This window comes from Phaethon aethereus, assembly GCF_964289735.1.
Source record: "Phaethon aethereus genome assembly, chromosome: 1".
NCBI classification, from domain to species: Eukaryota; Metazoa; Chordata; class Aves; order Phaethontiformes; family Phaethontidae; genus Phaethon; species Phaethon aethereus.
This window is the reverse complement of record NC_138575.1, coordinates 131,948,717-131,966,332: the sequence shown is the minus strand read 5'-3', so window position 1 is coordinate 131,966,332 and position 17,616 is coordinate 131,948,717. Positions and strand designations below refer to the sequence as shown.

At 36.8% G+C, this 17,616-nt stretch overlaps 1 protein-coding gene across 4 annotated transcripts; it reads left to right on the top strand.

The window, feature by feature from the left end:
- Nucleotides 1–722: 722 nt before the first annotated feature.
- Nucleotides 723–17,096, top strand: ZFX (zinc finger protein X-linked; the record flags this gene model as incomplete). Of its 4 annotated transcripts, XM_082015638.1 has the most annotated exons (7): nucleotides 723–783; nucleotides 1,238–1,804; nucleotides 10,720–10,869; nucleotides 11,069–11,212; nucleotides 11,305–11,439; nucleotides 13,998–14,138; nucleotides 15,588–17,096. In XM_082015638.1, 7 exons carry the CDS (start codon nucleotides 723–725, stop codon nucleotides 16,772–16,774), a joined length of 2,385 nt encoding a protein of 794 aa, XP_081871764.1. In that variant the 3' UTR covers nucleotides 16,775–17,096. The 4 variants fall into 4 exon arrangements, with proteins under 4 accessions (XP_081871764.1, XP_081871766.1, XP_081871765.1 ...); XM_082015640.1 differs by lacking the exon at nucleotides 1,238–1,804; XM_082015639.1 differs by lacking the exon at nucleotides 11,305–11,439.
- Between the last annotated feature and the right edge of the window lie 520 nt (nucleotides 17,097–17,616).

Below are 17,616 nucleotides of genomic sequence, written 5' to 3'. Positions count from 1 at the left end.
TCAAAGGAATTTGGTAGAATATGACATTTGGTGATTTTTGAGAACTGGTTATATTTTTTAATACAAAAACGAATAGGTACTTTGTCTTAGGGCAGGAGTTTTTTAAATACTTATACATCCAGGGTTTGAAAACATATGATGTTATGTTCTGGAAGCAGATTACAGTGATGATTTCAATTCCTGAAGTGACATAAGTGACATCCTCCTGACTGCCCAAGTATGAACACGGGACATCAAAAGTGGTGTGCATTTCAGATTATTAGCTGTCTACCTTTAACTTACCTTACTGAGCTTTATTGATTTGACAACGCTGTCTTCCCCACCATCCAAAAGAGATTTGAGCATGAACTTGTCTAGGCTTTGTCTTAATTTTTTTTCTTTGTAATAAGTAATCATATTTTCATATCCTTTATCAGGAAGGATTGTTTGTGGAACTGTGGGGTTTTGAGAAATGGACGTGGAGTGTTGGAGCTCACACTCCTCTTACTCACACCCTGGGTGTTTGGTGTTCTAGAGTAGTATTTCTGGAATCCCAAACAGTGGTATGCTGAGTGAAGTCTGGTCCATCTTAAAGTCACGAGGTGTTACCTGTTAACTGCCATGTGCCCAAAATTTCCACTTTTCAGTGCACAGGCAGGGGCAACCTTCACAGCATAATACAAGTTAAATAACCTTTTTTCTTTGCCTTCTGCAGACACTGTGACTGATGAGAGTAAAAGGCCATGGATGAAGATGGGCTTGAATTGCAGCCACATGAGCCAAATGCATTTTTTGATCCAACAGGTCTGTCAGGAGATAATATGTAGATAAGAGTATTCACATTCGGTGCTATTGACTGTCATTTATTCTGTCTTTGCTTAAAAGTGCTATGCTGCATCAATCTTTTGTGTAGAGTAGTCACTTCCGATTTTCAGTTGTTTTCATTACTCGGGGCAATATGAATGAGCAATGGTTCTGTTAAGTAATAGTTGGATATTGGGGGAGAGTCTAAAAATTGGTAACCTTTTCCAGGAGAGAAAATGTTGTTCATCCTGAGTTATGTTAGCATCTACTGAGGACTTGCTTTATCAGCTCCCTATATACCTGCCTATCTTAATTGCTTACAGGCTATTATACCTCTTTTACTAAATTGCAGCATAGTGTAAAAGTTGAAGTAAGATAGAAGTAATTTCAATTATTAACTGCTTCATCTGAGTTAGTTTTACAGTTTAACTGCTATTTTAATTCTGTTTTTCAGGAGCTGATGCAGGACATATGGATGGAGATCAAATTGTTGTGGAAGTACAGGAAACAGTATTTGTTTCAGATGTAGTCGACTCAGATATAACCGTGCATAATTTTGTTCCTGATGATCCAGATTCTGTAGTAATCCAAGATGTCATTGAGGATGTTGTTATTGAGGATGTTCAGTGCCCAGATATCATGGAGGAGCCAGATGTATCTGAAACTGTCATTATTCCTGAACAAGTGCTGGACACAGACGTAGCTGAAGAGGTTTCTTTGGCTCATTGCACTGTCCCAGATGATGTTTTAGCTTCTGACATAACAGCAGAAGCAATGTCTATACCAGAACATGTACTGACAAGTGAGTCAATGCATGTACCTGAAGTTGGACATGTAGAACATGTAGTTCATGATAACGTTGAAGAAGCAGATATTGTCACTGATACTCTGGGAACAGATGTTGTTTCTGAAGAAGTCTTAGTGGCAGACTGTGCATCAGAGGCAGTGATCGATGCCAATGGAATCCCTGTGGAACATCAAGAGGAGAAGGGCAACTGTGAAGATTACCTTATGATTTCCTGTAAGTATCTGGGTAAAGCCACTGAAATTCTTACGATACGGGCCTGGGTGGTGCTTTAAATACCCGAGGAAGGGCTTACGACAGTACCAAAACCGTATTTTCTGTGTTATTTAATGAAACGCAGATCTCACAAATGTACTCAGATGGTGGTATCTTAGGAACATGTACCAGCTAAAAATTCTGGTGAAACTAATGTAGAGAAATACTGGCAAATGCATGTCTGATTATAAATTATTTCTGTGGCATTTTATAGCATATGAGCAAAAGAGTAAGAATTCCAGTAAACTAAATGCCATATAGTTAGTAAGAACTGAAAGAAAATAAATGTGACATTGTTTGAAAACGCGCGTATGCAGGTTACTAAGATTACGGCAAAGACATTAAGAAAACAAAAAAAATTCTTTCATGGAAAAGGGAAAGTAAAAAAACCTCTGTTTTTTGGAAGTCAAAATGACAATTTGTTATCCTTGTCTTGTTTTTTGCTAAGCCCGCTCCCCTTCCACCCCATTTATAGTTAGATACGGGCAACAATAGTTTTCATTGTTGTTAGGATGTGTTTTCTTCTCTTGATTAAGCAAAGGACAGAGGTATGCTGCTAACAAAGAGTAGCTGTTGCTGCTCATAGCTGAGAAGCAACTGTGAATACCTTAATCTCCCTTAGGAACAGTGGCACAATCCATTTGAATCATATTTCAAAAGACTTTAAAGTAGAGGGTGGAGAAAACCAGCATATCATCAGTCCTTTTTCTACTGAGGATATCCATTTGTGCAAACTAGAGCTTAATCTAAGTATGTTACTTATTACAATGCTTGCTCAGTGCAGCACCTAGGAACATCACAGTGTCACTGCCTAACATTTGTTTGTCATAGAAATAGAAAAGATTTGTGAGACTGGTTTGTTTAATTGCCATTTCAGGCGCTTCAATTTTGTCTAGCGTTAAATGACTCCATTGATGAGGTATACTTCATGCTCTGCTTCAGTTACCTTTTTTTTTCTTTTCTTTTTTTTTTTCTCCTTTGGACACTTTTGAAATGTATAATAACTTGTTTTAATTTTATATTCTGTACTTATGGATTTTAATGTTGCTTCTCCTTACCTAGGATCACTGCATTTCTTAATTTATCATCTCTTGAGTTCCTTGAGTAACCTTGTGCAGCCATGTTTTGAGTTTATATGAGGTACAGTTAATTCTCTATTATCTGGGAAAACAATGAAATGGGATAATGCAAAATATGGATAACACAAAATATTGTAAAATTAAGCTGCAAGATCATACTGAGGTGAAATAGATCAGGGATGCTGCTCTCTGAGATAGTATTTATCCAAACTAGTAAATGCACTCTGTACATTATGGTACAGATAAAACTTTCTGATTCTGGACTCGAGTTAGATCAGATGAAAGCATCTCAAATGCTTCTGCACCTGCAGCATAGTTAGGTAACAAAGTGGATAATCCACCTATGGATAATTGACTGTGTAAATACTCTGGTGGTGATCCTTACCTGTTTCATGTCCCTGACTGTAGCTGTTTACAATGATGTTGCTCCTCTCTGTTCACCCTTCCCCTGCAGGTTGTCATCCTGCAGCATGGGCAGCAGAGTGAGGCCTCTGGGGCTGCTGTCATAGGAACACTTTGCAAACTGTGTCTGTGGAAATTCAAGTGAGAGGGTTGGGTAGATAGATGTCCCATTCAACCATTGCCAGTGGCTGAATGAAGTCAGAATGTCTTGGTAGATGCCATATTGCATGATCCCTAAAATACCCACCCAGCTAGGAAGTCTTCTTAGATGTACCAGTTGTCAACAGGTGGTAACTGGCAGAAGACACAGGAGTTCAATTGTTCAGTTGTGCTGGGATAGTCTCAATTTCAGTCATGTATTTCTGCAGTTTCATGCTTTATTTAATATTAAATGCCTCTTGATAGTCTTGCAATATACTTTGCTTAGGACCTTAAATAAGGTAGCATTTAAAGCAATTGTTATGCTACAAAACATACATCCTTTCTATTTGTGTTTAAAATGTTAAGTATGCTCTACAGTTCATTTTAAAGGGAAGTTCCCTATTACCACCTACTGTGTTTAAAGCCTGCATAACAAGTTCTTCTGGTTGTGAAGTCAGACTCTAGTGCTTTTCCATCAAGGAAAGACTATCTTGCCAAATAGTCTCTTCCATGTATGAAAAACATCATTTGACTTTTCCTTTTTTTTTTTTTTGCATTTGCATTTGCAGTATACAGTATATGTGTTTATTGATCTGTTGACTGTCTCAGTTCTTCAGTTGAACTTAGTATTAAGTGGTTTTTAAAAGGTAGTAACATCAGCCTAGTTTTTGATTTTTTCATCCTGACCTGTAAATTTGTGCTCGATTCTGGCAAACCTAACTGCTGGGATATATGTTGGAATTTAATTTTGTCTGCCATTATAGTATCTGCTTCCCAGATCTGGGAGCTAGACTGTGTTCTTCAGGCTGCATTTGCCTATCTTCTTTTATCTAGTCACTTACAAAGCAGGGGATGACACTGCTCTTTCTGTCATAGGTTTCTCAGTCTATATTCTTCAGTGGAGGTTATTAGCAAAATCTTTTTGCTGTCTTCTGCCTATCTTGTGGCTCTCTTTAAGTGTTTCCATTTTTGTTCCTAATGAACTGAGTCTACATAGATTTTCTTAAAATAAGGTAATTTTCTTAGCTTTATCCTGAAAGTATTTGTTTTGAAAGGGCTAATCTATGTACTTTTTTTGATGTTGTTTTTCTACCTTCTTTCTTGATTTCAGACTGGTTTGTCTTTTTAAAGAGTATTTGTGGGTTTAATTCTGTGACTTTTCTTCAGTAAACTCAGTATTTTAGTATTTCTTTTCCCATTTGGATTTAATTTAGTTTCTGCATTGTTATGCCTTTGTTTTTTTCATTTCCAAGATAATGTTTCTTGGCACAGCTTATGTTATTGCTTACCTTTTGATGTACTCAGCTTTTTTTCTTGGACACTTTTGTCTTTGCCCTCAAGCTTCATTTTTGATCCATGGTAGATTTGGGGCACATAATGGCAGAGCAGAATCAGATATTCGTTCAACAAAGACTGCAAACTGCTACTAGTTAGTAGCTGGAAAAGGATTCAAGGAAACCATTTTTTCTTTCACATGTGCCATAACAAGCCAGTCCGTAAGTTTGGTCAGGAAAGGATAAATTGTGTTCTGGCTCACACTGGTACTAATTATTTGGTAGCAAATTTGAAGACTTGGAAAATCGTTTCTCTGTAAGTGAAACAGTAATGGTGAGATTAGCTAGTGTTTGTCAAAACACCACCACCCCCCTGCCCCAGCATTTACTAACCAAGGAAAGTAGTGCCTTGCACCTAGCCATAAAATGGAAATTAAGATTCTTTGCTTGTCTGATTTATTTGATTTAGCAAAGTAAGACACATACTCTGAGTCTGACACACAGAGTACATCAGTTGTACTCTGACATACTCGTATTTAATTGCAGTAAGAATGGTGAGGCATTAAAGAATTTTGACAAGGGGAGTCTATAGAGAGGGAAGAGTACCCTTACAAAGTTTAAGCTGCAGTTTTAGGAAGTTATATGATGTTTGCAAATAGAGGGGAAAGACGTTTGCAGATATGTGCATCCATATCCTTACTTTCCTCTGAGTTAGACATGTCTTTTGTTTACTGTATCTGAATTAACGCTTTTCATTACAGGAGTCAGAACCCAGGGTACTCAAAGAGAGAGAATAATGATTGCATCTTTTCATATGTCTAGGCGAAACCTGTCTTTTCTTATCCTTGTTGGATGTTTAAGTTGAAAGCAATGGATCTGATCAACAAAGCCATAAAGTTCTTGCCTTCATTAAGGCCATCCAGTAGACTTCTAGTCAAGAAAACAAAATGCTTTTATTTACTTTTTTAGCATAAATAAGTACCTCCCTCTTTTTCCCTGGAGATTCTTAAAGATGCAGGAAGTAACGTTGTTTTTTCTGTGAGGTAGAACTTGCTGCCATGCTTCTGGCTGATTGCTGGAATGGCAGGAACAGTTGTCGCAGCCAAGGCTGCTCAGGAGTTCACAGTGAGAGGTGGGGGAGATGAGAGTTTCCCTGAGCTGAGTGATGCCTCAGAGCTTCATCTGGTTTGTGTGCTGGGGAGAGCAGGGCGAGAGGGACTAGTGTTTGGAGCTCAGGAAGTTCTCCTCTGCTAGATTGCTGCCCTGAGGGGAGCTTCAGGCGCATAGGATGTGCGGTTGCTCATGTGTAATGGCAATGGCATTAAAATAGATCAGATTTCTATTTTCTCACAGGTTAGGAAACCTGCTTTGCCATTTAAGAAATAACTGGACGGTAAAAATAACTTCTTCAGTGGTCTAGGAATTCTCTGCCATCAAGTGAAGTACAAGTGAAACGTTTCTATCACAGATAACAAAGTCTGTCTGGGGAATACAGCATGCTTTTAATCTATTTTAGAGAAAACAGAATAGTTAGCAGTGTCCTTTTCCATTAAGAATGGTTAAATAGGGTTGTTTGTTTTGTAAGCAGGCAAGTATCCCATGATACGCATTTTTTTAGCAGGGAAGAGAATGATTTGGGGACATAGAGGCTGATAACATAGATGATTCTTGTCTAATTGCTCCACAGACAGATTTTAAGATCTGTTAAACTGCTGTAGAGACAGACTTTTTCTTAGAATGTTTCTAAGCACTGTTTCAGTGCATTATTTAGCAATGAGCAGTGTGTACTTGAAGATGGAAGGTATCTTAGTGCTTAGGTGAATTTTATCTTTTACAGTCCTTTTATTTTCCTCATTTAATCACAGGTAAAGGAGGAATGGTAGGAAAGAACAAATATAAAAGCTTATGGAAACCATTAAAAAAATAAAGAGAGTTACAGATACTTGCATTTTTTCTAGTTAGGAGTAAAAGACTGCAAGGCTACAAAGTGTATCTGCTGATCCATTAAATATTGGGTATAAAAAACTAAAACCAACCTCTTGAGGAAAGTGTATATGTCATGGTTAAGCAAAAGATGTACCATTTAAGCAAATGCAGGATCTTGGTCTAGCATTCATGTTCCTATATGGGGAAACTGGCCTCAGCTGGGTTTTAAGTATTGTTTTTATTATCAGTGCACAGGAGCTTGTTTCTGTCCCAAAAATGCCATTGGACATATTTTAATAGAAGGGTAAAGATACAGGAGATAATTATTGATTATCTATAGCTTATGACATTATATGATTTTTTCATTAGGTGTAATATTTTTAGGAGAAAAACTCTGTCTTCATAATAGAACACATTAAACAATCCATTGTTAATGTTGCCTCTTTTATTTCTTTGCTTTACTCTTTATTCCTTTTTTTATCTGTTGGTCTCTTTTTGTTGATTTCCTTGTAATGTAAATAGTAACTAGACAGGCTTTAAATATGCTACATCTTTCGTTTTGTGTGACACTTTTCTCAACTGTTCGTGCTTTTAATAAAAAAATCAAGCATTGTCTTTATATGGAAGCAATTATTGCAACACTGGCGAAGCGCATACTTTTTTTAGCTGTTTCCTACAGCTCATAGTATGCAAAGAGCAGGCTCCTCTGATCAGCAAAGTCTGTGAAGAAGGTCAGCAAACTAGCCATAGAATGTTGCAATTTACATAACATAATGTGTCTAATAATTTTTCCCCTTTTTTTTTTACTTGGAGAATTAGTCTGAATCTACTTGTTTACTGAAGTAAAGCTACCAGCTAGTAGAGGGGGGAAGAAATAATACATTTAAACTTTTTAGTGTTCAGTTAATATCATTAAATGGAGGCATAAGGTGTGACAGCATTGGACTAATGCTGGTCTGAACTTTTTTCTGTCATCTAAATTGTGATTAGTTTAATAACTGCCCAGGCTCCCTACTTGAAAGGAAGTGATGTCTTTTAAGCTTAAGTAATACATTTAAGGTTGGGGGTTTTTGTTGTTTTTTTTTAATGTTTGCTTGGTTTTGTTTGTTTTGTTTTTTAATTTCAAAGAGGAACAATGTGAGAGAAGATCAGTCATGCATGGTATTTGTGAGATCCCTTGATGGGCTGTAAATTTGAATGAATTCAAACATCAGCGTTCCAACTTCAAACATTGATCAGTCAAGTATTTATGAATATCATTTTCTCTGTGAGATTGAGATATGTGGAGAATGCAGAAACATAAGGAAAGTGTTAAATAGAAATCAAATGTCATAAATGCTGCCAGAGCATCAATGAATCTATATAGATAAATGCTTACGTAGCTATACCACAAAATACCGTGGAGATGGTGCTTTGTGTGATATATACCTATTCTCTTTCACCTGCTTTGTCTCTTTTTCTGATTTTTATCTTTCTTATACCTTTTTCATTCCACCCTATCTTTCTTCCTGTTACCTGTTTGCTACTATACTGCAAATACTATTACTTTTCAAGCCCTTCAGGGAGTTTAGTTTTTCAAGTATTACCACCTGTCAAGAGTGAAATTTTTCCCTTTTGGATGAGAAAAGTTGGCCTAATATTCCTACACATCGGTTTCCTAACAGTTTAATGGATTGTTAAAAAAATTGTTAAAAATATTAAGATTAGTTGTTACATTTTAAAAACACTGTTGAATATAGAGGGAATCGGGGATAAAAAAACTCTAAATTGTATAACAATTTTTTTTAATCATGTTGTTTAAAAGATTACTTTGAACCTTGGAGAACTTATTTCAAAGAGTAAATGGAATGTCTTTTTAAGATCTAGAATTCCTCTGTTGTGTGAGTGTTATCAATGGATACTTCTATATATGTATGGAAGTAGAAAAAACTCGGTTTTGGCTAAAAGAAACCAGTCTGTTTCACATTGGTGCACGTAGGTTTGTTTTCTCTTTGATTGCTTCAGCCATAATTTTCCATCCTTGAGTATGTTCCAGCATCAGTTGAGCTTGGTGGCAGACTTCCCCTTTGGCTTCAGCAGTGTAAAATCAGTCTAGGCTGATTTGAAAGCCTTCCAAGTACACGTGCGTGACACTGGAAACAGCCAAGTTAAAAGGAGAACATCTACATAAATTTAGTGTAGGAATTAAAACAAATTTTCTTTTTGTCAGAGTTCCAGTGATGTTTGGTGTTTCATGCATATGCCAAAGAATTTATGAAAGTCTGCTCAATAGCTGAATATATGTACTGTGGAGCTACACTGTTAACACTACTTAAAAGAACATCTTAAAGTTCTTACTGTTGAAATGCTTTGGGGTTTCAGCTGCAAGACGTTATGTTGTCCTGTGACACAATATCATTTTTTAAGCATCGTACTGCTTGAAACATTCTGTACAATGGCCGTTGGTCATGAACTTGGCATAAGAGTATTTAATGTTTTTTCTGCTGGTCTTTTGGTGAGGAGATAGATTAGTTTATTTTAGTGCTTCATAATTTAATATCACTCCTATTTCTTTGTGAATAATGATGCTTGATTGAGAAATTGTACTTAAATACAGTTGTATTTGATACATGAGACAGAATATGTGTTAGTTTATCTTATTTAAAGGGTAATTTATTGACTTCATGGCAGGAGAATAATAGTAATAATGGTTTGTGTTTTTTTTTTAAGTAGATCTTAAAGTCAATGGAAGAGTTGCAGTTACTGAGTAGTTAAGCTATGGTTTAGTTTTGAGGGTAGTTTAATGAATGGCGGTAAAATGAACATACTTCATTAAGTATTTTGTATGTGCTAGGCGTGGTAGCCTAATTCTACAGCATTTATAGGACAGTTCTTACATTTCCTTCAGTATAAATGTCATGTCTTCTTGTCATGAATTGGAGTTATGCGTGGCCCTGAGGGAGCCGTGTCAGCCTCTATAAGTGACTTTATAAACAATAAAGTCACAAATTACAAAAGTATGCCATCATGTTAAGAATTCTTAAATAATCTCAATACTCAAGAAACTTCTGAGGCTTCTGAAATTGGGACATTCTCTGAAGGTCTTGTGATGCTGGATTTGATTTTTGTGAATGCATGTTTAGTATTTATTTCTTGAAAGCCCATGCTTGGTAAAGTAAGATGGTGTGTGAGTGCGCATGCCTATGTGGAATATGTCTTAAAAATCAGAAATGTGTTCCGCATAAAGCTGGCTGTTAGCCAGGTTTATGTGGGAGGCCTAGGCAAGTTATGGCAATTCAAACTGAAGCATGGTGTTGGTGCACTTCTGAAAGCAGAACAAAATTTGAGACGATAGGAAAGAGAGTATATAGGACTACAGCATAAAATGCAGTGCAAGACCCTTTCAGTAAGGGCACTGTGAGCAATCAGTTGAATAGGTTCACCAGTGCTGTAGCATCAGGGCAGCGCTTTGACACTGTGCTTGATCCCTCAGCTGTGGAGCGGGTGAGAAAAGTGGAGGGTTTTCTTCCTGTAGTTTTCATTTAGGTTTCCTCTCTAGTCAGATGAAGGAGCTTCAATAACACTGCTTTGCAAGGAACTAGGTCTGACTGGCAGAAGTAGTACCGCTTGCCTTAGAGACAGGGTTGAGCACAGATAACGCTTTTGAAAAAAGCAGTTAATAGCTTATTAGTTGTGAAGGAGAAAGCAATTAACACTGAGAATAACTGAAATTATGCCACAGAGTAAGTACTAATGTGTAGTTTCTTCCTACCATCATCTTGCTGCAGATCACTGTTTCCCTATTAGTAGGAATTAGCCTGGTGTGGTGCTCATGTTTCTAGTTGTATCACTGCAGCAATCTTGCTCTTCCCCCCCGTAACTAGAAGATAGAACTTGAATTTCTTTCTGTGTTTATTGTCATTGTTTTCAAGGACATGAAAAAAATATTTATGGGTAGGTTCTTTATCACAACATAATTTTAAACTGCTTCCAAACTTGAGTAATAATGTAATAAAGTCTTTCGTATATGTCTGTCTCTGTATGACTGGATAATTGTAATAATTTGTTTTTGTAGTGGATGATGCTGGTAAGATAGAACACGAAGGTTCTGCTGAAATTACCATGGAAGCAGAGTCAGAAAGTGGCTCGTGTAAAGTGGATGGCATTTGTCCAGAAGTCATCAAGGTCTATATATTCAAAGCAGATCCTGGAGAAGATGATTTAGGTAAAATACGCTCATTTTAGAATACCCTAACTTGACATTTGAAATTTTGCATAATTAGAGACTGTGGTTTCTCTCAAGTCACCTGTAAAGAGCTGTGGATCTAAATGTTAAAGAGTTACACACTTTCAGTTTTCTGCAGTTTAGCATAGGATTTGAACAAAGTGTATTTAAAATATTTTGCTATGGTTTTCCTAATTAGGGGGCACAGTAGACATTGTCGAGAGCGAGCCAGAGAATGACCACGCAGTTGGATTACTTGATCAAAATAGCAGTATTCGTATTCCAAGGGAGAAAATGGTTTACATGACTGTAAATGATTCTCAGCATGAAGATGAAGACTTAAGTAAGTAGGTGGCTTTCGTTTGGGAACAGGGGTTTTCACTTTCAACAGTGCAGTGTTCCTATTAATTTTTTCTTGACTTCTTTTTCTCTTAGATGTTGCAGAAATAGCTGATGAGGTTTATATGGAAGTGATTGTAGGAGAGGAGGATGCAGCAGTAGCCCATGAACAGCAGATTGATGACACTGAAATTAAAACTTTCATGCCCATAGCTTGGGCAGCAGCTTATGGTAGGTAACATTCAAAGAATTCTTCCTGGTGACACTGTCTATAGCAAAATGTCTGGGATTTGTGGAAGGTAGTGTAGTAGTTGTGCTTTTGTGTTTGTTTTAAAGTTTTAGTTTAAGAATAGTTTCTTGGCATAATGAGCCTTAAAATTAGAAAGAGAAGGAGCAGCTGTAAGGCAGACTTCTTCTTATTCCTATTTTAACAGGCATTTTCCTTCATATTTTCTTGATGTAGAAGGGGAAGTATATGAGCTTTCAGCTGAAAAATTGCATCTCAAGTACATCTGTCCTTCACAGTTTGAGGACACAGTCAGAGCTGGCTTGGGAGTAGAACTGAATATTTTTATTTGGGGGTAAAATAAAAGCAAATGGGAATAAGTAAGATTCAGTGTAATAGTGAAAAGCAGCACTAACCTACCTCTAGCCTGATTTAAATCCTTTCTAGATGAATATATAAATACATAATTTCACTAATGGAAATAATTGAGTAACAAAAAAGAAGATGGAGGGACACATCTTAAAATTATAGCAGAACCTTGAGAATATTTCCAGCATGCAGAGCCATTTGTCTTTGTCGTTAGTATCTGAGCACCAACTGGTGCACAACTGATTTCCCAAACTTATGTAAGCTGGTAGACCAAAATCTAGTTGTAGAAATTTTTCCATATTGCCCTGTTCTCCTTCTAAACATAATTTGAGTAAACAAAGCAAAAGAAATAGTGGAGTAGAGGACAAAACTTAGGTTTTATATCTGCATTATGTGGAACGTGGTGATGGTGCCAGCAAACAAATGGCAGGGAAGTGCTGAGAATGCAATGGGGGCTGGAATCACAAATGTAAGTCAAGGGAGGGCAAGATTTCAGGGAGCAGCATGTGTTAAATGTTTAGGAGATGGATGGTAGTACACCCAGAGCCTTATCTTTGGCCATACACTGGTGAGCACAGTTTCAGTGGAGAGGAAAGGACAGAAGCCAGGTTGAGTGTGAATTAAAAATGCGATTAAATGAACTCGAAACAACAGTTGTAGACTGAACATTCAGTGATTTTGAAGAAGGAGGAGAAAATTGAGCAGAGTGTATTAAGAACAGAGAGATGGAATTGAAAGGAGAATTTAAGAATGTGGGAAACAGTGGAGTCATTGCATTGTCAGCAGTAAGCACCCTAACATGCAAGGTGAGAGGTGGTGGGGAAGGGAAGAAATAGCGAAGGCATAAAAATTGCAGAGTTTTGTCATCTGCACTTCTCAGAACTCTTCTCCACTTAAAAGAGGGTTTAAGAGCTGATAACAATGGCATCTTAAAATGTTAAATTTGTTTTGTTGCTGTATTGTAGCAAAGCACAGTCCCACTGTGCTTTACATTCCAGAAGGGTTTTGCAATTTTATTCTAGTATTGGAAAATGTTTGGGGCCTGTTCTGTGTTATACTCTAGAAGCACTCTTCATGCATTTGCTGCAAACTGTACTTTCTACATCTAAGATGTGAAACTGGTTTTTGTTTTCAATGTTTGTCACTTGCCACATTTGCTGTTCAATGCTTGAGCTAGCATATAGATCAGAATCTTCAGGCTCTGCACATGCCTATTCCTGGCTCTGAGTCTTCTTACATTAATCATGAATATTCATTCTTGGCACTCTACAAAGGGAACAGCTATTGAGCATCTTGCACTTTCTTCCTCTTCAATTTTCCTGTCTTATTTGTCTGCTTTGCTTTCACTAGGACCTGTTGCCTTCCATTGATTCAAGTAAATACTTAACCACAAAATTTGTTATTCAGAATTTACTTATGCCCTTCAATCACCAATGTTAAACTGATTGCCAGTAAATACCTTCACAAATATATAGATATATTTACCTGTAATTTTCATGTTTGTTTTACATCCAGTGATACCATTTGTGTATTAAACACGAAGCTCTGTGCGGCAAAGATTGTTTCTTTTCTATTATACGATACTGAGCATGCCTTTTGTTCCCAGTAGAAAGAATTTGTAAGTGTTAAAGCATCAGGTGTGCAAATAGTAAGTAGTGTACTTTGTATGCAAGGTTATGGGCTGTTCAGAATGATTCTTTGATCGCAGTTCCAGTTCTGAAACTTGCTGTGTGAGAAACTTCAGTCAGGTGAATTCAGATGTCCAGAAGGGAATGGGAGTTCACACATGAATGTAATTCAGGACTGGGAAGAAAATAGGGCACAGTAAATATTGTGTCATGCTATTGTTTACTGATATTAAACATTTTGAGCATAATTAGCAACCGAAGAAATGCAAAAAATACTGCATTTAAAGGAGAATTCTGTGTGAAATGGAAAACCATTAATTCCTGTAAATTGTGTACTCCTGTAAAATTAGTTTAACAAAGCCAATTCTTCTAGGTTCGTAATACCAAACATAATTCGTAAGTTACAACAGAAAGAGAAGTTTTGCAGCTCATCCTGTACATTATTATGGTTTGATTTAAATGACCAGATAATAGTTTATCATTTCTTTTATTATCCTTGTAGAGTTTGTTGCTCTAATAATCTGTAGAGTGATAATGGTAGGTAACTTTTTAACTTACCTTGTTAGGTAATAATAATGATGGCATTGAAAGTCGGAATGGCACTGCAAGTGCTCTTTTGCACATAGATGAGTCTGCTGGACTTGGGAGACTGGCTAAGCAAAAACCAAAGAAAAAAAGGAGACCTGAGTCTAGGCAGTATCAAACAGGTGAGTATCTGGTGGCTGGCTATAGTTTTGTTCCTCCAGGCACCTATCCATAAAAAGACATACTTTGCTGATAGCATGTGCAATATCTTGTAAAAAACAGTGATTATTTTGGGAATTATTTTGTTGACAACACTTCTACATCATAAATGAGTGAATATTTTATTTTAAAGTTTTTAAATACATAGCTGGTTTGGATTGTGGGGAGTGTTTCAGAGGAAACCACCTCTGACATAGAAAAAAACAGTATTATAGCAAAAGGTTAAAAACCTATGTACTTAACTTGCCACACCAATTTTAGTGTTTAATGTAACTTTTTTAAAGGCGATGTTAGATAAACAGTACTTCTTAAAAATGCTTTTGGTCTTTATTGAAAATATATAGAACAATACTTACTGAGCTGATATAATGAAATGTAACTGCAAAATCTGAACGTTGTATGTTACAGTATGTAGTGTAACTTCTATATCCTTCTCTGGTTTAATTGTGAAATAAATTGCCTTGAGGATCACGGCAATGTTCTTACTTGCATCTGTAAGAACAGATGTGCTTTTTTGGCATTATTTGGTTCTGCTGTTACTGTGTGTTATGGTCTGAATGATTTATTTGGTCTGATAAAGTTGAAAAGCACATGACTGTTTTCTTTAGTAGCCTTGCCTTAAATGATACTAAAAGTTTCTTTCCAAATTGTGACTTAACTGTAGTTCTGTTTTGTCTAGCACTGAATTAGTAAACCAGGCAAATTTTAATCTTAAGGTTTGCTTTTTCTATTTCCAGCTGCTTAGTCAGTTCTCCTTCTAAAACATTTTTGGAAAAGAGAGCTTTTTAGCATGCCTAGACAAATTCAGGATAAACAAATCAGGCTGACTTATGAGTGTAAATAAGTTCCAAAGCTTTGAGGTGTCCGTATGTGAAATGTATTCTCATTGATTCCTTGATACTTCTTCAGATTGTAACTGTGACAGATGGCACAAGAAGGAGGTGTTAGTTTGGGGACTTGTGAATTGTAGTCAGCAGTAGGTGATGAAACTGCCAAATTAAACTTTATCTACAGATTTGTGGAAAGTCAAAGAAGATCCTGTGCTATGCTTACTATGTAATACTCAGGTTGGCTGCTGCTCTTTGCACCAGCATTGGTTTCTGTGTGTATTTAACGTGTGAACTTGGTCAGAATTCTTCAAAGTAGAATTATTTGAGGTGCAGAACACCTGGGTGATGCTTTGGTTGTCTCCATCAAAAAACAGTATTTCCTTTCTCCTGATAATAGGAACGAATGAAAGTAGTAATTCCCTCAAAGTCAAGTAACAAGCTTGTTTATTATATAGTATAGTGTATGTGTCTGACTCTGATCTTACTTAACAATTCAGCTTACTGTTAAGGTTGAAATACGACATTTATTGAAGTGTAACATTGTTGTATAATATTGATGAAGGGCTTTTTGTTGTTTTTCAGCAATAATCATTGGCCCTGATGGTCATCCATTGACAGTCTACCCCTGCATGATTTGTGGAAAGAAATTTAAATCTAGAGGTTTCTTGAAAAGGCACATGAAAAACCACCCAGAGCACCTTCTTACTAAGAAGAAATACAGATGCACAGACTGTGATTACACTACGAATAAAAAAATAAGTTTACATAACCACTTGGAGAGTCATAAGCTGACCAACAAAACAGAAAAGCTTATTGAGTGTGATGAGTGTGGGAAAAGCTTCTCTCATGCAGGAACTTTATTTACTCACAAGATGGTGCACAGGGACAAAGGTGTTAACAAAATGCACAAGTGCAAATTCTGCGATTATGAGACAGCAGAACAAGGATTACTGAGTCATCACCTTTTAGCTGTCCACAGCAAGAACTTTCCTCATATTTGTGTGGAGTGTGGCAAAGGATTTCGCCATCCATCGGAGCTCAAGAAGCACATGCGAATCCACACTGGTGAAAAACCGTACCAGTGCCAATATTGCGAATACCGATCTGCCGACTCTTCCAATTTGAAAACTCACGTAAAGACTAAACACAGTAAGGAAACGCCATTCAAGTGTGATATTTGTTTCCAGACTTTTTCAGATACCAAAGAGCTACAGCAGCATACGCTTATGCATCAAGAAAGTAAAACACATCAGTGTTTGCATTGTGACCACAAGAGCTCAAACTCGAGTGATCTGAAACGACACATAATTTCAGTCCACACAAAAGACTATCCTCATAAGTGTGATATGTGTGATAAAGGCTTTCATAGGCCTTCGGAACTGAAAAAACATGTGGCGGCTCACAAGGGTAAAAAATTGCACCAATGCAGACATTGTGACTTTAAGATTGCAGACCCTTTCATTCTGAGTCGCCACATACTCTCAGTTCACACAAAGGATCTTCCGTTCAGGTGCAAGAGATGTAGAAAGGGCTTTAGGCAACAAAACGAGCTGAAAAAACACATGAAAACACACAGTGGCAGGAAAGTTTATCAATGTGAGTACTGTGAGTATAGCACTACAGACGCCTCAGGCTTCAAACGGCATGTTATTTCCATTCACACAAAAGACTACCCTCACCGTTGTGAGTATTGCAAGAAAGGGTTCCGAAGGCCTTCAGAGAAGAACCAGCACATTATGCGGCATCATAAAGATGTTGGTCTGCCTTAAAGTCTCTTTCACAGACTTATGGCTGGAATTATAAAGGAATTTTGCCTTTCGGGCAGTTAGCTTATTTTAAAGCCAATCACCTGCGATCACACACACACAAAAAAAACCAACAAAAAAAACATACTGTGCATTTGATTTGTTGCTGTATAAAAATAGGATTATTGCTTCTAGTTGACTTTTATACCTTTTGTTCAATAGCGTGTTCTGAATTCTATTCAGTTTGTTTAATAAATGAAGAAAAGATGGCAACAATAAAGTTGCATTTAATAAAGTAAACTGTCTCTTACTGAATTTTTCAACCGTAATAGTTTATTTAAGTATATTTATCTTACTGACCTCGTTAATACTCACAGTGTCCATGTTAATGCATCTTTGTCGTGAATTTTAAAAAGATTAAATTTCTCTTGATAAAATTGTCAGAGGTGTGCATAAAATGGGGAATTGTGATGTTGAAGATGAAGTCGGTAGGGCTCACCTGATTGTCTTGTTTTGACTATACAGACTTTGTGGCAGGTTAACTATTGTCCGTTTGAGGAGTTACACGTCTAACTTTATTGCAGAGAACTATTCTGCGTTTTAATTCAGGTTTCAGAGGAAAATTTTTAAAAAGTGGTTTGGGGCATTTGTTATCTCTGTTTGGCAAATTCTAAAGTACACTCAAATGTTATGTTGTTGTTCTGTGCTTCTTTGTCTTTGAAAGGTTTTGCGTCTTACAAATGAGTTGGGTTTTTTTCAATTTACTGCTGTCTTAATGTTGGAACGTAAAATACTGTTGTTCCATTTGCAGAGTTAATAGATGACAACTGTCTGTACGTGCTGGTAAACGTACCTCAAACTTACTG